Raw genomic sequence first — 23,738 nt, forward strand, 5'->3', positions numbered from 1 at the left:
GGTTTGAAAAAAAATATAAAATTGTTAATATGTGAAATTTTGCACTTGCGCGCGTAGTAGGAAGGGTGTAAAGAGGCCCATATTTACCCTTTCCCCGAAGAGAAAGTGAAAAAAGCAGGGTAGGGGTTATTTGCGATGCCTTAGCAGGAACTGCATGCGATGAATTTTCCTGAGAGTCTGAAAAATTTTTGGACTTGAATTCTTCTTACTCTGTGCCAAGTTTCAGGTAAGTTGAGCTGGTGTAATTTTTTTAATCATTTTTTATAGTATAAAGGAATGTATAGCAAAATAATTGGTAGTCTGTGTCCAAAGAGGGAAAATCACTGAGTCGACCTCCAATATGGCGGCCAACGGGAGGTAACTTTCGCTAAATTCAGGCCTATCGAAAACTATCTATTGGTATATTTATGATACTTTTTTCACTTACAATCATTGAAGATCGTCAATGTCACACAGCAATCTTTATTTATTTCATTAGATTCTCTTCAAGCAGAATACGAATAGACCCTATCAAGGTTATTGGCCGCCATCTTGGACTGGGGGCAAACATTGGGGGCTGACGTCACAAAAACAATGGCCGACGCGAGGCGAAGCGAGAACGGATCAGCAAAATAAACCGCCGCGTGTTGTTTATCTTCGATGTAACAACTGTAAATAACTATGCACAAAAGACTCTCAGGTAATGAAATTTATATATTTCAGCTTGAATAGTACTTAAATGGATTATTTTTTGCAATTTTTGTCTTTTTATTCGAGGACGCCAAAAGCACGTGGTCGGTAAATGCTCATTGTGAACCATGGGTATGGTTCATGTTTTGGGCTGTATTTAATAAATACGGCACCTCAGAACATTGAGCTTTTTCTGAGCTAGAGTTTAGTTGTTTTGAAATCGGAGAAATGTTAAATCTAGGCTCATACCCCCAAAATCGAATATATTGAGCACTTCGAAAATGGTGATATGACCCAGCGAGGTGCACTTTTCCAGCCCTATAGGGAAAGAGCCTCATGTGAGACACATAGTGTACAAAAAATTGATATATTCAATTTTTTGTGATTGATTTTAATAAAAACATATACATAATCTGATTTCTTTGTAAACAAGTACATTTTTACTTGTTTATTTAATGTAAACTATGTTCATATTTCACACTTTCAGCAAGTTAACATTGAGAGCAAGTCATAACAGTATCAGAGAGCCAAGAGCCGTAAATACAAAGGCCTATACATAAAGAAAGAATGCCTAAAAAGGTTATATTTATACTAAAGAAAGCAAAGGATTAGGAAACATTCATGATTATTATTTACATAAATATGAATAATGTTGTAGGCCATTGTATTTAAATAGAAGCTAGCTTATACACAAGAGGTTTGGTTATACACATAATAAACATAGAATCATTCCATACTCATTCAGAAATACTCTCAGTAGTGCATTACGCTGAGAGAAAAAACAAGCCCTGACTACTTGACCAACTTTGTAAGTGTTGCAAAACTTGCAATATTATAAATTTATAGCATATGTACTATTGATTCAAATTATGTAAATATGTGAAGGAATGTCAATCCAAATGGAAGATTCTTAGAAATTATATATTAGCCATGCTACTTTAAGAAATTTCGCACATATAATATCACAAAATAATGTGTAATCATGCAGTTATCCTGTAATTAGTATTTTAAAGTGTCATCACAGATTAGGTCAGGTGCAGACACTGTTGTCTTTAGTTCAGCATTGACCCAAAAAGTTAGTAGTCACAGTTCACTAATATGTACAACAACAATGTGCAATATATCTATTATTGTGTTGTTATTGAAAACTGTCCTTTCAGTTTCAAAACACAAAATAAAGTAGTTTATATTACAAACAGATTCTGAAGCATAAATTCTTCCATGTACATTTCTTGTACATAAAAACAAAGTAAACTTCTTTGAAGGAAATGAAAGGATTAGTATGCTACAAAAACATGCACACATTAGAAAATTCAAAAAAAGTGCACATAAAAACATAAAACATAGTGATATACCCTACTGAGGTCTAATTACTTATCCTTGAGGATTGAATAGTCTCGTCAAAGCATTTATTCATAAGCAAGCAAAAAAAATGTACAGTTTGTTATTGCTTTTATATAAAGCAGCAATGCTAACTGTCAAAGGTGAAAGGTGGCAAATGTTCAAAGTCTTAATCAAATCAATATACTGGAAAGATGCTTGTGTTAGGTCCTCTTAAAAAAAATGTTTGCCCTCCTCAAACTTAGCATTAAGAAAATGGGTAGGTAACTTAAGTTAAGTATATAAATTATTTGGAAAATTTGTTCTAAAAACACTTCCAAATATGAAGTTAAAACATTGGGTTAAAAAAACATAATTAAAAAAAAAATCCTTTAGAACAATCTAATTAAGATTAGATGTTAATTTCTTGTACATAAAAACAAATTAAACTTCTTTGAAGGAAATAAATATCTTAACAACATCACCATTGAAAAAAGGGTCACATAAAAAAGGTCAAATTTGGAAAGATTATTATCAAATAAAATATAAAACATATTTGCCAGCGACGATTGATTGGTTATATAAAGAAATTGTAAATTCAAAAGTCCCTCAATTGTGTTGTTGTTAAATGTTAGTCAAACTTAGCATTAAGAAAATGTGAGTTAAGTAATAAAGCACTTCCAAATATCTAATTTTAATTAGATTGCCTTTAGAAAAGAGGGCAAATATTTTTTTTTTTTAAAAAATGACCTTTCCACCATGCCCAATCACTTAAAATTCATGATGTCAGATGTCATATATGACCTTGACTTCATGACCTTGACAAAAGGATAACTGTACAATTTATTTTTTAAGATGAGCTTACCTTAAACTTTAATATATGACCTTGACTACATGACCTTGACAAAGGGACAACTTTGTTCAGTTTGTTTTAACAGAGACCTTTCATACACTTAAAGTTAATGCTTTAATCAATGTATAACCTTGACTTTATGACCTTGACAAAGGGAGCACTTTGTAAGTCTTAGAGTTCTTTAAAGAAGTCGTTGGTTGCATGTAAACACAAATCAATATTTTATTGTAGTTTTCCACAAGACATCACTGTATTTATTAATGACAGCCAACAAACTGTAACTAGACAGTGGCCTAGGGCAAATGCCCATCTACCATTGCCAATCTGCTACTGGACTGACTTTCTGCCAGTTACAGCTGTTGACCAGGTATGTCCGAAAAACTGATAAATTAAATCAATGTAATTTTTAGAACTTAAAATGGCAAATAATAGCCATCATATAAAGTTTGTCAATTATCTCTTACACATATATTCCCGACCCAATAATTTTATTTTGCTTTTAGATAGCCGACAAACTGTAACTAGACAGTGGCCTAGGGCAAAGCCGGAAATGCCCATCTACCATTGCCAATCTGCTACTGGACTGACTTTCTGCCAGTTACAGCTGTCGACCAGGTATGTCCAAAAAAACTGATAATTTAAATCAATGTAATTTTTAAAACTTAAAATAGCAAATAATAGCCATCATAAAAAGTTTGTTAATTATCTCTTACACAAATATTCCCGACCCAATAATTTTATTTTGCTTTTAGATAGCCGACAAACTGCAACTAGACATTGGCTAGGGCAAAGCTGGAATCGCCCATCTGCCATTGCCAGCCTACTACTGGACTGACATTATGCCAGTTACAGCTGTCGACCAGGTATGTCAAAAAAATTGATAATTTAATCCCAATTTTAAAACAAAATGGTAATTTAAAAATCATGATTCTTTACCAATTTGTAATTTACATGCAACCTTGAAATAATGACCCAACAGATCTGCATTTTTGAAGTGCAAATGATATCTTAGAAAACTGCAAAGTATGGAAAATAGAAAAGCTTTACACATCTGTGCAAGTTTGGTAGAATTTTCTATGCAAATTGTTAAATTGCGTAAATCTTATGCAAAATGGTTGCTTATGGTAAATCCATACAAGCTGGCTAAATGCAAGACAGGGTTGTAAGCTAGTTGTATGTCCATACACCATGCAAGTTAGATATATGTAACAAGTACTGTTATATTGATATGCAAGTGGTTACTGATATGCAAGTGGTTACTGATGTCACTGATGCTTACTAAGGGGAGGGGAGGGGGTGGAGGGTGGGGAGAGTGCAGTACAAGTAGTGAAGATAGAAAGTCTCATATAATGCAAGAAATCAGAAAATATTATAAGGCAAAGATTAATGAAAATCATTGCCAGAAATGAATCAAATGATTCATATTTATTCAATATGAAATTACATTCAGCAGGAGTTGAACTTTAATATGAAATGTAATACATGTGCTAATAAGATAGTATCAATATATTATTGATTTTTTTATTCAACAAGGGGGTCCAGAAGGTTGCAAAGTGCACAGCATGAAATAACAATATCATCAACAATGGGAAGACATGAAATCGGAAATTCATTTTTCAAAAATCTGTATGTTTTAAGTCTGCCAATAGCTTGTTCAACATAAATTCTTACATTTGCAATTTTTGAAGTTTCTGATACATCTGATGCTTGCATCTGCAATTTTCCAGTTGTACTGGGTGGAATAGCAAGTTTAGCCATCAACATCATAAGGTCCTCCTTAATTTTGAAACCCCTGTCAGCCATAACTTGATCATAGGGTTCTATAAGATTGTAAAAATGACTGTCTTTTACAATAAACTGGTCACTTGCTCTTCCTCCATAAACGGAAGAAACATATGAAAACATACCATTTGGTGTAATTGCAACAAGAAATTTTACTGTACAGTGTTGCTTATAATCGGACCAGCATTTAGCTTGAACTTCTAAACTTGATGGTGTTTCTAACAAAACTTCTGTGCAGTCTATTATGCATCGTACATTTGGGTAAAACCTTCTGAAGCATTCAGGTAATGCACTTTTGATTGTGTGTTTTGTAGGCCATATGATGAGTTTTCCCAGTTCTAGACGAAGTAAGCGAGTCCAAGTAAAAAAAATGCTGCTGACAGTTGCATCAGAAATGTTGAATCTAAATGCAAGGTCATGAACTAAAAGACCAAGTCTTAATCTCATCAATACCAGCAACAACTCAAGCTCTAGAGATAGTTTTCTTCTTGGACCAGGGCGTTTGAAGGTAAGACCTTGATCATATCTGGAAGGCATTTCAGAGGTAGTCTGTTTTTCGCCTCTCCAGTACTGCATGCACTTGGCTTTTGAGCTGAGTAAGTTGAATAATGTCTGAAAAACTAGAGTAGTAGACAGACCTGTAAAGAAATTAACATCTGAATCTCTAGTAATTTGAGTAGACTGAAAGCAAAGAATAAATTCTGATTCATTTGAACATTCTGCATGATCTGCTGTGTCATTTTCCGACGTACTTTGCAGAGTGCAATTAGTTTCACAATCTACTATGACCTTTTTATTATTGTGTCTTTTAATTTCTCTTCTCTTTGTAGGAGTTGTCCCACTGATGGCATCAGACAAGGTTAAAAACAAAGTGGGATAGGGATTCTCACTGGTGGGCATACCATCTGAAAAGTGGTTTGAACATACACGTATGCCATTGCCTGGAATATAATCCTGACGACCTTTTAATATTTGAGAATTCCATTTTTTCCTCATAATTTCATCAGATGGAAGTTTATGAAATTTAAGAGTATGAACATGTGATTTGATATCATAATTTTGGGGATATCTCCTGTCATTGTTGCAAGGACCAACTGCACACCTATCACCTCCTCCCATGTTTGTTTAGTTGAATATCAATTATATATAAAAGATGAAATTTGACCCTCTGATACTAGCAGACTTAACTAGGACATGATTTTTTTTTTATTGAGATACATGTATATATAAATAGAAGTTTATAAACTAAATCAAGTTGAAGGAAGGGTACAGTGATCTGCAAGGGAAAAAACATTTTTAATATGATTTAAATACTCAGTATTTAAAGAAGTAAGAAATACCTAGACTAGGCACAGTAAAGCATGTACAATGTACTCTATTTGTATAGATGATATGTAAACAATTCATTTTAATGATGTTTTAACTTCAATTCTGTAAAGCACTCTGTCTTATGAAGCACATGCATTACAAGTCCATATTTCAGCAGTGGGTTCTGTTTTGACCCCTACACATTTCCAATGAAACCAAAGGTCACAGTTATCACAACAAATGCTGTGATCTCCACACTCGATGATTTCATCGCCATCTAAGCAAAGTTTGTTGCATAGTTGACAAAATGTCAAATTTTTTGTGCCCAAAAGATAAGGGACAATGTAAATTTTAAAGAAAAGGGATGCTTTTTGTACTATTTCCATCCAAATCTTTTTGTCTAATTTTACTTTTAGAATTAGTGTGTCTTTAGCTGACCACACCACAAAGAAAGCTTGCTGCAGACCAGTGACACCAAGTTGTGCTTGAATCTGGTAGTAATATTTGTGTGAAGATTTCAAAGCCAGATTTCCTTCTTGTTGTTCAAGGAAATCTGTCAAATGCCAACCTTCTTGCACAGATACATTGTTAGTGTTAAGAACGTAGGGGCATTTGATTTCAAGGACAGACGCTCCACAACAGTTACACTGAATGATGCCGTCGGGACTGGCTGCCAAAAATGGCATGTCAGGTTTTATATATAAACCTGCTTTTCTGATGGAAAAACCGGAGTGCTTTAGGGACTCAAGCTTTAAAAAATCTACTCTAGCTGTATCCTCCTTTTCTATTCCATACTTAACAGCTGGAACAAAAGAGATGTCATCTCCACCATGCAATATATTTTTCACAAGGGGGGTAATTTTGACCTTGGAGCTTCCTTTTTTTGATAGTGTAGAAAATTTTGTACACACTGTTAGGGTACTAGAAGCAGTTATCCTCCCTTTTCTTTGGGTATGCCATAGTGGACATTTGGCCTGATCTCTAGTGGCCTGCTCAACAAGGACAACCTGTTCATTTGAAAGGGGCAAGCCTTCAATGAACTTTTCTGCGGAATCTGTATAATTGGTTCCAATATCAATTAATGATTGGGGCATTACAGGCTTCTGACTGTTTGATGTAATAGCCTTAAATACAACTGACCTTGGAGTAACACTATACAGCTTACTAAACATATTGTTTACTTCTTCTTCTGTGACCTTCCTGTGATCCATCCGTCTTGGATCAAATGAGGTTTTCATCTCGGAAATAATAGATTTCTGACCTTGATCTTCTGTAGATTTGACCCTGTTGTCTTTCCTGACATTCATATCAGTGACCTTGGATGGTTGGACATTACGTTTAGTAGATGCATTCCAGTTGCATGGTAGAGATGTGCATGATGGATTTGTAAACCCCATGGTATTGGCATATTCTACCTTATAAAGTGTAGCTATTACATGGTTACACGTTTCTGCCATACCTGCTATACAGCTACACCAACTTGTCAAAATTTGTTCCTCTTGAATATCAAATGCTATCCAAACTTCTCTTGGATCATTATTTATATTTTGTGATGGAGTAACCATTGATCGAAGAATTTTGATGTTTTGAAAGTTGTATGTTAATATTTCATCAACAAACCCAGACTTCCAGTAGGAGAATGCTTTATGGGTTTTGTATTTACCCACAAAGTCAATGTCAAATTCTTTTTTCTCTAAAATAAAAGAAAAAATGTTGCCTAGATCTAGTTTTGGCAAAGATTTGACATCTGATTGCCACTTTGACAGTGGAATTGACCTTGGGTCTTCAGGTATTTTGTATTTTTGAAGTTTTTCAATATAGTGGCTCTGAAGATTTTTTTGAAGCTCTTTTTCAGAAACTTTAGGGGACACCTTCTGCTCCCATGCAACAAATGCCCTTGAGACGAGTTCATTTTTAACTCCTGACACCTTTAAACCTCTAATATTGAGGTAGTCTTTTAACTGACCAATAGTCATGGAGGAAAATTCCTCAAACATGCTATCCATTGACATATTGATTTTTATAAGATTTTCAAAACATTTTTGGTTATGAAAATAGTATGTGCTTTTGAATAACAAAATATTAAAAATTCCCTTGCTCACTGATACTGGTTGTAATTTTAATATTACATTAAAACAATGAAATATAACAAGTTACATTGTACATGTGATCATATTTTTTGGGCTTATGTCCATATTTATTTCAGTCTGGAAAGAAATGAAGTTGATACATTATTTAAAAAAAATTGTTTACATTTTTAGAAGGATGAACTTGTTTAATTTATATCGTAAGTTAGTTATTTTCTCATTGTACATGTTTGTGATAATACTTTTAAAAAATTGGTCATTAAAATATAAAACTTGAATATTTCTGCATTTTTTTTATTTTCAATTTTAATTACATGTATTTTGAGTTCTCTTACATTAAGAGTAGTACATGTAACACTGTCCACTGCATTGTGGCATCATGCAGGCAGGGCTTCTTCGGAAAGCTGTATAATTTATTTCATATAAATTTAGTTATTTTCTCAATGTACATTTTTGTATTTATACTTTTAAAAAATCTGTCATTAAAATTAAAAAAAATTGAATATTTCTGAATTTTTAAAAATTTTCAATCTTCATATTACAGGCATGTTGAGTACTCTTACATAAAGTATAGTAACACTTCCACTGCAAAGTACCATCAGCAGGACTTCTTTAGAAAACTGTAGAAAAACATCATGCATTACAGTAGTTGCACAGACCTGTGTCAGTACAGATGTACTGTTAATAGGAATTTCTATTCAAATAATAAATTACTGATTAAATATTCTGTGGAATTTCTGTGCCAGTATTTATAATTACAAGGAGAGAATACATTCAAATAATATAAGCATGGTTATTATTCTTTACAGAGTGTATATTTCACTATCGCTAAAAAGGCCCCGCCCCCTTTGCATTTGCTGCTACAACATACGCGGAACTTGTACTTCATAAAGAAGGAAAATGTATATATTGATATTATTCTCGTGAGAAATCACTTCACACACATTTCTTAATATTTTTTTCATTGAACAAAAGTTATAATTACCCAACGCAAGACACTCTACTCAATAAACATCGATGACATCTAGATGCCAGCCAAATATTCCCGCCTTGCGCAACGCGTCACTTGTGTACACTAACAACATGCTACTTCATTAATATTCTATGACATTTTTAAAAATATTGTTATTTCCTGTAATATTTTTATCCAAGCAACACTTTTTAAGTATAATTTTATTTTTTAAAAATAAAATACTTCTTGAAACACCTTCGCATTTATTGATGACGTTACAACATTATGACAAGCTTGAACCGCTTAAGTACACTGGCACTCCTGCCTGCGGATTAGTGTTGGAGAAACTTCAAGAAATTTCTACAAGTAAGGATGTTTAGTATATTGAAATGTACTTTTTCATCGCACTTTTATAATAACAGAAATCATAGGCACTTGGGGTATGGACCCCCCCCCCCCCTTTTTCATTTTTTTTTCTTTTTAAATCAGGATTCAAGTAATCTTTTTCCTCTTTTTCTATTCTAATATGCACTATATGTTTTCAAAAATGCGACTCTTTTGTCTCTACAAGCTGTTTTTAAAAATGCCGTTTTCCACTGATACATATAAAGAGAGAAGGCTTGCAACTCTTTCTAGTCATCCGCCTCACCACGCTCAAACTTCGCTCGATTATCTATCTAAATCAGTATAAAACATGGGATATGCATACATCAATAAATTTGTTATACATTCCTCTTCCTTTTCACATTTCCATTTAATTTTTATATGCCCCCGATTTGTAAATATTTCGATGAAATCGGGTAAATTTTGTTCATGTGCATCAACCGGGACGGAAGTACTCGGTATTTTCGGGCGTCATCATAATGTGTAAATGTTATTCGGAACATTAAATTCGAGAGGGATTCAATCCCGAATTTTCTCTTCATGTTACATGAAACGGTAACTTCGATATATCTCAAGAAAGCTGTAACTAGTAGATTCTGATGGATACAGATTCACTTTTAACACACGATATAATCAACCAAATATCACAATATTGTTTTTACAAATCCTGGATTTTTTGTAATGCAGAACATTTGTAAAATAGAGTTATCCTTCTTTGGTACTTCCGTCCCGGTTGATGCACATGAACAAAATTTACCCGATTTCATCGAAATATTTACAAATCGGGGGCATATAAAAATTAAATGGAAATGTGAAAAGGAAGAGGAATGTATAACAAATTTATTGATGTATGCATATCCCATGTTTTATACTGATTTAGATAGATAATCGAGCGAAGTTTGAGCGTGGTGAGGCGGATGACTAGAAAGAGTTGCAAGCCTTCTCTCTTTATATGTATCAGTGGAAAACGGCATTTTTAAAAACAGCTTGTAGAGACGAAAGTGTTGCATTTTTGATAACATATAGTGCATATTAGAATAGAAAAAGAGGAAAAAGATGACTTGAATCCTGATTTAAAAAGAAAAAAAATGGAAAAGGGGGGGGGGGGGGGGGGTCCATACCCCAAGTGCCTATGACAGAAATGAAAATTTTGAGTGCAAAAATCGCGATATAACATGACGTGATGACCGCATACCGCTTATATGGCATATACAGTGTTGTGTAACAAGCATGCTGAAAAACATCATTTTTTAATGTCAGGAAGTTATTTTATTGGTTAAACACATATTATTGTCATTAAAAATAGTTTTTGCACAATTCCCCAATGAGGATTCGTGTGACATTGGCCAGAAAGCCTCCAGTAGACGGAAACATTTCGGCAAGTAATTTCATCAACCGCACATTGTTTACAATGACGACAGCGCGTGATGCCCCCAATCCAAGATGGCGGCCAATAACCTTGAAAGGGTCTATTAAATAAGTAAAAAAAAAATGAAAAAGGACTAACCATCTTAGAAGCTGGGAGCGAGACAGCCGCCGGACTTCCTGGTCCACAGTATTTTTATGTCCAACTAAAACAAGTTTATGTGTTTTATGAATACATGTACATGTATCATAAAGGTTGATTTTTGGCATTTAACAGGTCCAGCACAATACCCCGATAAAGGTATATAGCTTGATAAAGCTATATAGCTTTATTAAGGTATTTAAAATACCTTGATCAAGGTATTTTATAAAATTGAAAATTCAAAAAAATTCTTTCAAAATTAAATTTTAATGGAATTTTAAAAGTCCATGATTTAACAATGAGCTTATTTTTTATCAGTGTGTCCATTCAAAAAGTTTAAATGCATGAAAAACACTCTGGTATCAAAAAGAAAGCATAAAATAACGTCTCCTCACATGACATGTTTTTATACTGATTTGTTAATATTTGAAAATTTTAAATGCATGGGTAAATATATACTGACAACAACTCAAACTCGACTTTCAGTAATTAATTTTTAAAGAATTTTTTTGAATTTTCTTTACATAAAATACCTTGAGGAATGAATAAAAAAGATACCTTGATTAAGCTATATAGCTTTATCAAGCTATATACCTTTATCGGGGTATTGTGCTGGACCTGTTTAAAAGGGTATCTATATATCTATTTAAACTGTTATTTCACATGAGGTACTTAGATTTCCCTGTTAAGGTTACTGAAAAGCTGTCATATGTACATGTATAGATTGAGTCGATAAAATTTTACAGATAAAAGATAAATTATGTTGTCAGAAATTCAAAATTTTAATGGAATTTTAAAACATTCATGATTTAACAATTAAGCTTATTATTTCCCTAACCAGAAGCATTCCTTTATTCAAAAAGTTGAAATGCCCCTTAAGAATATGCCTGGAGTTTTGTTTTCTCGCATAAAGTCAAACTGACGTAACATGCACACACACAAAAAAAAAAGAAAACAAACCGGCAAAATTCATTTATGAAAGTAACATTAAATTAATATAAATTTTTTTATGATAAATACATTAAATTAATGAATAAATAAAAAATAAAAAATACATAAATAAATAATAAATAAATAAATAAATAAATAAATAAATAAATAAATAAATAAATAAATAAATAAATAAATGAATGAATGAATGAATGAATGAATGAATGAATGAATGAATGAATGAATGAATGAATGAATAAAAGAGAGTCATTTGTCAATTTGCTACGAACTAATTTTCTTGAATATACAAAACAATTTGATCGGGATCGGTGACAAAATATTTAAATATGGCGGCCGGTGGCATGGCGGTAAATTCTGGTAAAATTATTTTCTCACTGAACCATTAATCTGTGTATAAATTGCATTTTTATATACTTGATGTGTTTTATAAAAGGTAACTGACAATTAGTATATATCATGTATGGGTGCCAGTTTGTTAAAACAAATTTTACTTCTAGTTAGAATTTCCTCCATTGCAGAGTGAAATTTTGCTTTTCCAGTATCAAAATAGATTTCAAACGGCGGCATAATTTATGTGAATAATGATGTACATTATTAAAAGATGAGACGATAGCTTATGTTGAATTCATTTCTGAAACCATAATACAAGATGCTCTTTTTATTTTCAAGGCTTGCACACATAACTCAAAAACATTTTATTATGTCTGATGAAAAGGAATAATGGGATGTTTCTCTGGAATGGTGTGATAAAAAAACTGAGCTGATAAAAATGCAAAGTGTTTTAAATAATCAATTTGATATTATTCTAAAACCCATAATTCAAAGGAAAAATGTAAAATCAGTTCATTTTCAACCACTTTCACTTTGTAACACATTCACACATGCAAGATGTATTAATATACAACATTAAATGTAAAGTTGCAATATAACCTATGATGTGGTCTGTTCATGTTTTTTTTAATGTTATGAATAATTTACATAAAGTTCATAAGATTTTTAGTCATTTATCACACATTTCATTTGTTTATAGATCGTTTTCAGTAGACCCCAATTAACGTGTTATTTCCCATTATTCGCCATATTATGGGTCAATATTAGTGTTGAATAATCGGGACGTTTTCATAATTGATGATCACTCAAAATCAGAAAAGCTTAATCGATAAATCATCGACTTAAATTGGTAATGCAAATTTCAAATACAAAATTCCATTTCTTTATGAAAAAAACTAAAAATAAAATTTTACTTAGTTTATTTTAAAGACAACTTTTTCTTGTATAAGTAACAAAGAAACAAATTTTCTTTATTATTTGATCATGAAACTGAAAATATTTGTCATGACATCCGATGTTGCATTCGTTAGTTAGGTATAAGCCCCCACCACACTTGAAATACATCCAATATACTTGCAGTGAAGCAAATCAGAGCGGATCCGCTCCGACACGATTTTGCAGAATAAAAAAGGATTTGCACTGGAAACAACTTCCAAACAATCCTCTTGGAGATGGCTTATGCATTTTATCCCAAAAAATAATTCATATAAAGACAAAAATCCAATTAATGTTCTAAACGTTTTTCTCTCACTTTACTCCCTGCTATGTTTAGATTCAGATCTCCCTAGTTGTCCTAGTTAATGCACTGAGTATGATTTATTGCCCGTGTTTCTTTTGCTACATTACGAATATGTACACGGAACGAATTCTATTGTGAAACCGGGTACGTAGGAAAATATCATTTAACGTTAGAAAGTTCTGTCTATGCATTCCCTGGATATGGGTAAATTTCTACTTGATTGTTGTTAATTTTGCCTTCGGACGCCATTTTTGTTGACCTCCTTTCGTTTTACATGTATTGTTAATGTGTATGTATAAGTTTCGTTCAAATCATAAAAGTTTATTTGGGCGACAATCTCTTATGAGAAACGTAATCGATAATCGGAATCTAACACCCAAAAACGATCAACAATCGATCGTCGGCGACAATCGTTTCATCACTTGTCAATATGCTCATATTCCTTGTTTATTCAACTAACTTAAACTTTTTATACTTGCAATTGTGCTATAGGAAGTATTGTTTTTCTGACAAAATATAAATTTGTTAGAGCCTCCTTTATTTTATAGTTTTTATTCCATAAAGATTTCTCCCCAAATATTTCTGCTACACCCTCTTATATTTGGTAGGACAAAGAGGGAAAGTTACCAGGTTAACCCTCAAAATGGCGGCCAACAGAAAATAACTCTTGAAAATTTGGGTCTACTAAAAACTATAAATTACCATAATCAAGGATAATGTTATGCTTGTACAGATGTATTTTCAAATTTTGACAACTATTGTAGAGGCCAGGTTATGGGGCCCATTCAAAGAACTGGAGCAGACTGTCCACACAGCCATACACAGAAAAATTCCAGATGCCATTCACGACCTAGAAATAGCTCTCAAGAAACATAAGCCAGATTTCATCGCTTTGTTAAAGAACCCAGTATGTTTTACTTTTTGACTGACTCCATCGTCTGAAAAAATTCTGTGAACAATTTAACTTAGGAATTAAGATTGTTTGTATACACATCCTCATAAAGTTTATATGCAGACTTTTCTGGGTTCTCAAAGTTTGGTTATTATCATGATTATATTTAAACATCTTCAATTTTTTCTGATATTTATGGTTAAATTGGTGAATTTAAGGGGGGGGGGGAATTAAAAAAGTGAATCACTCCCACAATTGCATTATTACAGAAATCCAAAGGCTAATTTGCATCTAATTTGCTCCCATTTTTTCCTGTTTTTCAAAGCTATAATGAATATTTTTTATATATCAATAACTTCGGAGATTTATGGGTAAATTAAAATTAAAAGGTTTTTTGTGTGTACTTTTAGCAATTATAGAGTGAGGGGAGGGAGTTATACTTTACATTGAGATGAAAAATATAGAATAGCTTTACATGATATGGGTCTGGAGAGTAATTGAAAATTGGTGCATTTCAGTAGCTTAATTCACAATGCACTTGACTACAATACAGTGATAATGACATAAAGAATATGTTGATACATTATCTAATATGTACAGTCATGAAATATTTTTACAGCCCAAGAATGCCATGTACAGGACAGCAGTCCGAAACTCCACGAAGGAGGGGCTACCAGTCATGGGGGACCAGACAAAACAGACCTTCTCTCAGCAGTTTATAGAGGAAGCCCTGATACTCAGTGACCTGTTTGATATGAGTGAAATCGCAGCCGTAGAACTCCTAATGGCAGGTAAGATCACTAATATGTCATTTAGCTGAAGAAGACCTGGCCTGGGGGCCATAAAACTTAGACGAGCTCATTTTTGATCTCAGTCTCACTTTTCCACCATATATTCCTTATGTAAAAGTGAGACTGAGATCAAAAGTGAGCTCCTCTAAGTTTTATGGCTCTGGAACCAGTTCATGAGGACTGGATTATGGTGGATTTTAAGTTTATACTTAAGAGTATGTGTTTAAAATGTTGGGCTCATCTTTTGCTTTGTTTTAAAAATGAAGTGTAAGTGAAGGCCAGCTATAAAATGATATTTTTTTTAGCAAAATCTCATTTGTGGAATGGAAAAAGAAATAACTCTTTTGTAGAGATTATAAAAAGTTGAGTAGTGCCATATTTTAGCCATTGGTTGGGTGAAGGCAACCAAACAAATAAAGACAAATAAATAAACATTTCTAAACAGTAAATAAAAAGTAAATAGTATGAAGTTTGTATAAATAAGTGACAGTAGATACTGAAAATCTTTGACATAGGTGTAGGTAGTATGTACATGTAGTGTTAGAGATGTGTATGCACATTGCATTATTGTATAAGTAATGAACCCTGGCTTAGAAAACACATGAGATATAGTAAAACACCTGTACAGGTAAAATGGACTGTAATCACAGGTGACTTTTGCCCTTTGTACAGGTGAGAGACAGCAGGCCGAGTTCCCTGGGTTGACCAGAGGCCTGGTGGCGGTACTGCTGTACTATGACGGACAGAAGAGTCTGGTTAACTCCCTTCGTACCCTTCTCCAGTCAAGGGAGGGGAGAATGTGGACCATGGAGTTGACCCCTGACCTCTCCAGCATGGTGAACCAGTACACAGATCAGCTGATTCAGAAAGATCGGCTCATCAACACTATACTAGGTAACAGATGTATTAAAATTTTAACCTGATATTCCAGACGTTAGTGGGTTTGATATTGAATCACAATATTTCAGTATTAATGTATGTAAGTTATTCCAAGTCATCAGTAAGAATGTATTCAAAACAAATTGTTCTTGCAGATCAATTAGACAATATGGACCTAACAAAAGAAATGGACAGACTGCAAAGAGACAGGGCCATTGGTCCACCAAAACACAAGAAACAGGTTTGTGTTTTTCTCTGTATACCTGAAATTGAAATATCTTGATCCATCTTAATTCTGCTTGTAGCATTTGTGATGATCGGAGATTACAGTGTTATCAATCCTTGACAATCATTTCTACTGCCAATGTGCATTTTTCCTTTTCTTGTTTTCCAGATGTCTGACTTGTACAGAGAGATCCAGATCATCTTAGTTGACTGCCTCTTCTGTCTGGCCACACAACAGCCTCTGGAGAAAGATGACACCTTGAGGCTGATCCAGCACCTAAGGGCAGACAACTCTCTGGCTGCTGATGGCACCCTGGACCCTGTGAGTCTGTGTCTGTTAATGGCCCTCCTGTACTGTTTTGATGTCAGTTTACTGGAACATGAAGATGGAAGAGGTTAGTCTTTGATAAGTTTTGTATCACTAAATGAACCAAAGGTATTCATACTTTTAAATGTTCTTTTTAAAAAAGATATGTACCCTATTGATCTGCAAAATTAAAAAAATCAATTTCTCTTTTTCCTACTAGATATGTAAAGCTTTCAGAAACAATATCTATTTTTTGAAAAAAAAGAGATACATGTATCATTTTATGAATGAACAAAAAACCAGAAAATTTATTTACAGAGGTCCTGCAACGTCTTCCAATGATGACCGACTCGACCTACATACCGGACATACACCAGGATCTCACGTCGACGCGAGCCTGGGCTAACCCCGGACTGAAGGGCGTGGTGCTGCTGGCCTGGGGGGTGACCCTCAGACAACTCAATCAGTACCAGACCCCCACAGGTAGGATATCTAATCTTATTAAAGGCCAGACCAAAACCCCACAGGTAAAATAAAAATATCAAAACTAATTAAAGGCCAGACCAAAACCCCACAGGTAAAATCAAAATATCAAAACTAATTATAGGCCAGACCAAAACCCCACAGGTAAAATCAAAATATCAAAACTAATTAAAGGTCAGACCAAAACCCCACAGGTAAAATAAAATAAAAATATCAAAACTAATTATAGGTCACACCAAAACCCCACAGGTAAATCAAAATATCAAATCTGATTAAAGGTCACACCAAATTTTCCACAGGTAAAATATCTAATCTTATTAAAGGCCAGACCAAAACCCCACAGGTAAAATATCTAATCTTATTAAAGGCCAGACCAAAACCCCACAGGTAAAATATCTAATCTTATTAAAGGCCAGACCAAAACCCCACAGGTAAAATAAAAATATCAAAACTAATTTTATACCCTCACTCAAAGTTGAGGCATGCCATTTGGTTGGAACCCTTGTGTGAAACACCAACTTCTTTTTGTCTGTGCATTCCCACAGGTAAAATGTGTATATTAACATGAAGTGTCACACCAAGTCCTACAGCATAAAATCGCATCACAATCTTCTTGTTAAAGGTCGCACCAAAGTCCAACAAGTAAAATGTCAAATCTGATCAAAGGTTGCACCAAAGTCCCAAAGTTAAAATGTCAAATCTGATCAAAGGTTGCACCAAAGTCCCACAGGTAAAATGTCAAATCTGATCAAAGGTCACACCAAAGTCCCAAAGGTAAAATGTCAAATCTGATCAAAGGTCACACCAAAGTCCCACAGGTAAAATATCAAACAACAGGTATAATATCAAGTCTTATTAAAAGATGAACCCCTCGGCTTCCTAGGATCAGCTGTCCAAATAACCCCTCCACTTCCTAGGATCAGCTGTCCAAATAACCCCTCAACTTCCTAGGATCAGCTGTCCAAATAACCCCTCCACTTCCTAGGATCAGCTGTCCTAATAACCCCTCCACTTCCTAGGATCAGCTGTCCAAATAACCCCTCCACTTCCTAGGATCAGCTGTCCAAATAACCCCTCCACTTCCTAGGATCAGCTGTCCAAATAACCCCTCCACTACCTAGGATCAGCTGTCCAAATAACCCCTCCACTTCCTAGGATCAGCTGGGGTTACTGTATTTATATTTGGTGCATGCTCTCTCTCTCTCTCTCTCTCTCTCTCTCTCTAAATATGTTTGTCCCTATTATTTTTTAATTTTGAAAAAGTACAGTATAGACAAAGACCAGTAAAGTAGCAATGATAATCAACAGCAATGGCTGATATACAATTGTTAATATACAGTGCCGATGTGTTTTAATTTGTAAATTAATATATTGATAAAAATTGAACATTTTAAATGGCATTTATCTTTATAACAAAGAAATAACATTTACTAACTTTTATTTAGTATATTGCTATAATTCACTTTTTAAAAATATGTGCAAGATATTCGTAACTGTGACTTTGGATGTTCATGTTGCATATGAAACATAATAAATAGATCTCTTTGGACTTTATAGATATCCCACATGTAAGACATGCATTCAAAAATATATAAGGATAGTAAAATGAAATTCGCTGAGATAAATATAACAATAATCTACGGAATTTGATAAAAGATGAGGAAAAAAGAATTAACGAGGCCCAGATACGAACAATCACTATCGGCAAGTGTTGCGTGTTTCCTGCGACTGGTCACGTGATAGCCGTGTTGATTTCCATAAAGAGGTATAGAGAGATCAGTGGTTTATATAATATTCAACAGGAAATATATACTATAGAGAATTTGAAAACAAGAAACAGTTTTTACACATTTTAATTTTAGCAAGTTTTGTGATCTCTTTTAATATGATGTTTTAAATATATAAATATACAACTACCATAAAAATCATTATTTTGACTCTTTGAAATTTAAATTCAAAATGATTAATCTGTAAAAAGGGATTATCCTATGGAGATATAGTGCGATGACCCCTCCCTATAAAACGACTGTGTTGTGATAATACGAACTTTTTTTGTTTGGAATATTAACTAATTACACAAAGTTGCAGTTAAGACAGACCATTTCTGCCATTGAAAGAGAAAGGCCCATTTTAAAAAGAATTTTGGCTATTTCTAAGACTTAAGTGCAGTCATTTTTCATAAACAGACTACAAGGTACTTGTATTGACAACCAAAATGTGTGTATTGTTTATGAAATTTAAAAATCACAAAAAGACTGCCATTTTTCCACAAGCTATCAGTTAATTTTTTATTGATATATCAATTAATATTACAATTTTTCAGAAATGAAGCAATAAAACCACAGTCTGCATATATAATTTATCACATGATAAATGTGTAAATTATTATTTGAAATTTTTACTTTGTAAATTATGAAATGAATTTTGATAAAAATAAATATATTGAAAGAAAGACAAAACCCCAAGCTTAAATGTTTATGAAATAGTCCTCATGTGAAAGAAAAGAGATAAAATTTGTTAAAGCTTTGGAAGTTTTGATTTGAATGATTCATGTCTGGTTTTTTTAATTAAACATTGTAGTATTTATTTTTTGTGTCAAGGGTTAAATTTTTTCTGATCATGGTATGATTGAGCAGTTTTGAAACATTCTGTATATTACAAGAGGAGATTCAATTGTCAAAATTTTGAAAATAGTTATTGCTAAGAAATAAGCTTAAGTTAAGATTTTTAAACATATATAGATATAAATACAGGTTGGTCGAGATTAAATTCCATAAAGCCCAAAATTTGGCTATGATAATGGATATATTCATAATTTATGTATACATGATTGTGACTTTTGTCGTGTGAAATGTTTATTTTGCTTATATCAACATAATTATGTTAGGTTAACTAACCCTTTTATGATGTCAGAGATAACTCGAACCACTTATTATATGCACATCATCAGTTTTCCAGTAATTGCATGTCATTTATACAGTTATAGTTAGTGCACATAGTGTATATAATACTAACATGTGCAACATAAATATTATTGGTTCACCTGTGCCTGAATAACCCTTTTACATTGAGAGATAACCCTATCTGTCGCTTAGGTCATGCATTACCTTTTAATAATTTGTTTCAAATACATATAGAATATACCTAATTACTTGCAGTGGTATATTTTTGTACCCTCCAACAGAAATACATTGTAGGCTCCACCCGTGCCTTAACATGAGAAGTTTTCACCTGCAAACAATTCATAAAGGGGCTGCAAGTTTCTCAAGGTAATTTTGCCCAGCCATACATTTAACATCTGACAGAAATTACTGAATATTTTCTTTATTTTTCAGAAGCTATTCACTTTCCCCGTTTTTAATTGAAAATAAAATAGGTTTATTGCACAGTTTTGAAATTTCTTATTGTTTGGTTAAGGCAAAATTTTTGTATAAGTTTAATAAAATTTCTCTCATCCAAAGAAATACCAATTATTAATAGGAAAATGTAATTTTTAACAGAAACTTCAAACATTGATTAATCTGTGAACATAAACATTTTATGTTAGATTTCTTGTGGAAATACTTGAAGCCATTATGATATATAATGATATGTGTTAAATGCACATAAAATCCTTCCATGTATTTTCAGATTGGAGATTTATACAGGACTGCCCCCTGGGTCTGAGGCTGTCTGTAGAGTACTGTTTAGAGCTGTTGAAACAGGACTTAGCGGGAGAGAACTCTTTGACCTGCTTGTTGTTGGGACTACTGAAGACTAGTGTGTCAAGAACTGGTAAGGGACACCACTCTATAAGATGACTGTATTAGAAATAAGGAGAGGAATTTCAAAGCTGCTATTCTGCCAGAACTTATAGGAAAACTGAATTCCAGGAGAAAATTTTGACTGCTGCATCACCAGCAAATAAAATTGGGCAGAATAACCGCTGAATTACCAAAGTTTGTGCTGTTATGGAGAAAAAGAGCCCAAAGGAGATGCTGTCGTCGTCTGCTAGGCGGCCTGATGAGCTCTTACAGAGCGAAACAGTGTTCCATAAAATAAAATATCTACATTTGCAGCTGAACACCTGAAGAGGGGCGGGCAGGACTTTAGGGAGTTATGCTATAAAAGTTCATTGTAAAAGTTATTTAGATTCTTCGGATATCGCTCAGAAATGAAAGTTTTACACACAAAAAGAATGTAAATATTTATGACATATACTTTGACCTTTTGACCTCAAAATCAATAGGGTCTTCTTTCAGTCTTGGGAAGTTGGGATGTAAAATTTCATTGTGAAAGCTTAAAATCTGTTTGAGATATCGCATTGAATGAAAGTATTACAGACAGACGGTCATACAGAATTAGAATCTACACTTTATCAGGAAGCTTCCACAAAAGTTTAATTTTTCTGGTCCACACTAGTTCTTGAGATGTTAAAATCACACCACACAATTTTCACTTATACAGGTTAACTTTGGAACAAAATTGGATATGTCAAAGTCAGTGGGAACTTCTGACCCGACCACATATTTCTTAATTCCTTGGATATCATCAAGATGGAGATAATGAGGTTTGACTGTAATTATCATCTTTAAATTTGAAAAAAAACAAGATGTGTTTGTAAATCACTGATGCTCCGGTATGGCAACATAGCAAAAATTAAGCTTTTCTTAAATGCAAATTTTATTATTTGGTACCAAAAGTGGGGTATTCTCACTGGAAAACAATTGTGAAATTTGAAAGTAAGCTAATGTTAAAGTTTTTTAATATGTACAAAAATCTCCAAGGTCAATGTCACGAGGTCAATGTAATTAGTATCAAAGAAAAGGTCTTTCCACATAAAATACTTATGTAAAGCATGAAAGCCCTAGCCCTAACTGTTCAGAAATTATGGTCAGTGTTCAATTTCTTAAAAAGTAGGTCAAACTCCAAGGTCAAAGGGTCAAAGTTATTGTTATCAAATGAAAGGTCTTGTCATAAGGATCAAATATGTAAAGTATGAAAGCACTAGCCCTAACTATGGCACGCCAAATTCAAATAATGAGCTAAACCTAGTTTCACAATTGATAAACTAGGTTTATTGACTGTTAACTATAGTTTGCCATCCATAAACTATAATTACAACCAATAAACCTAGTTTATCAATTGTGAAACTATGATAAGATCATTTTTGTGAATTTGGCCTGCCATACCTAACTCTTAAAAAGTTTTGGTCAAGGTTTGCATTTTTAAAGTAGGTCCATCTCAACGGTCAAGGTCAAACGGTCAAAGTTCTTGGTATCCAACGAAGGGTCTTCTCACAAGGATTACATATATATGAAGCATAAAAGCTCTATCCCTTTTCGTTCAAAAGTTATGGCCAAGGTCAAAGTTTTTTCACAAGTACGGAGATCTACAAGGTCAAAGGGTCAAGGTTGTTGGTATCCAGTGAAAGGTCTTTTAACAAACATTACATATGTGAAGTATAAATGTCCTGGTTCTACTGTTCATGATATGGCCAAAGTAAAATTTTAAAATTTTCATGTAAATGTTGGTCAAACTCCAAGGTGAAGGTCAAATTTGGTGGTACTCAAAGAAAGGTCTTGTCACAAGGAATACACATATGAAATATGAAAGTCACAGCTCCACTAAATCAAAAGTTATGGGCAAGGTTAAAGTTTTGCAGACAAACAGAGAGACAGCTAGACAGACAGACGGACACGACAAAAATTATATACCCCGAAACTTCATTTACAGGGGCATAACAAAAAATATAAAAAGCAAACTTGAATCCCCTTTACCCAAGAGACAACTGACAAAGCTCACTTTAGCAAAGCAAAAATCATCTGAAGCAGGCCTGATATAATGCATCCTATAGGTTACATCATAGAAGCCATATCGTTTTCATGGGGCGTGGAAATCGAGGGCATGAAGCGATATACGATATAATCAATAGTATGAGGCTTCTGTGATGTAAGCAACTTGTCGCATGTCTGATGACGTAAATTTCTCTGAGAGTGTCAAAATTCAATAATTAATTCATTTGAAGCTAGCTTTCCAACATGTCGGACGTTCTTAGTGAATTTGACTTTGACTTAATTTTTGACTGAGTGTAAAGATTCTGAGAATTAATCTTTGAGCCAGGTACCCGACAAATATGAAATCACAGAAGCAAATATCAAAGATTTTATCGAGTTGGATATGAAGTTTGGTGAATTTACTGTAACGTACGTACTTTCAAAATTTCAAAATGGATTAATCTTTTGAACGACTGGGAACTTTCAACCAAGTTAAATACTTGTATTTTAATTTAGTTAAAGGCTAAGAAATAGCTAAACATGTTCATTTTTCTGTGCATGTTTATAAACTTGTGAAATAAAATCAGTTTTTTTTTCTCATGACCTGATTTCTGCTTCCTGCAATGATATAAGAAGGGGCCTGGAAAATATTATTGCATATGTGAAATGGGATATATCACCACAGAAAGATCAAAGAAAATCACCGCAGATATGCGACTACTTAGATGTATCATCCATGCAAGATAATGTTTGGTAAACAGGACTAATCAATACTTGGAAATAAGACCTGCACCAAAACATTAACCTGTTAACTCATGCAGAAAATGAAGGTCAGATCCAGCATCTGAAACAAGCCTGGAAGTTTGCATCCTTTGAAGATTGGACTACATAGGACTTATTAATTAAAGTTATCTGCAGCATCTGAAACAATCTTGTTAATATGCATCCTTAGATGTATCATCTCTGCAAGTTTGGTCTTATGGTTATTTGAAAATGAGACCTGCACGAATCCATGCATTTCC

The 23,738-nt window shown here is 33.5% G+C and overlaps 1 protein-coding gene and 1 long non-coding RNA gene across 3 annotated transcripts; both read left to right on the forward strand.

The window, feature by feature from the left end:
• The first annotated feature begins 505 nt into the window (after nt 1-505).
• Nucleotides 506-8,340, forward strand: LOC134267215 (uncharacterized). 2 transcript variants are annotated; one of them, XR_009992113.1, is made up of 7 exons: nt 506-679; nt 1,157-1,248; nt 3,074-3,209; nt 3,346-3,457; nt 3,595-3,705; nt 4,939-5,132; nt 5,455-8,340. It is a non-coding gene; the product is annotated as an uncharacterized LOC134267215 (long non-coding RNA). The 2 variants fall into 2 exon arrangements; XR_009992114.1 differs by lacking the exon at nt 3,346-3,457.
• Nucleotides 8,341-12,134: 3,794 nt separating this feature from the next.
• On the forward strand, nt 12,135-20,734 carry LOC134267216 (nuclear pore complex protein Nup205-like; the record flags this gene model as incomplete). The annotated part of the gene is made up of 8 exons (XM_062749444.1): nt 12,135-12,170; nt 14,148-14,290; nt 14,895-15,066; nt 15,739-15,960; nt 16,101-16,186; nt 16,340-16,565; nt 16,796-16,960; nt 20,591-20,734. Coding segments are annotated over exons 1-8 (1,189 nt in total), but the record flags the coding sequence as incomplete, so codon positions are not given.
• Between the last annotated feature and the right edge of the window lie 3,004 nt (nt 20,735-23,738).

The sequence above is a fragment of the Saccostrea cucullata genome, unplaced genomic scaffold (assembly GCF_032062105.1).
Source record: "Saccostrea cucullata isolate Sc308-1 unplaced genomic scaffold, CSIRO_AGI_Scuc_v1 ctg8737, whole genome shotgun sequence".
NCBI lineage: Eukaryota > Metazoa > Mollusca > Bivalvia > Ostreida > Ostreidae > Saccostrea > Saccostrea cuccullata.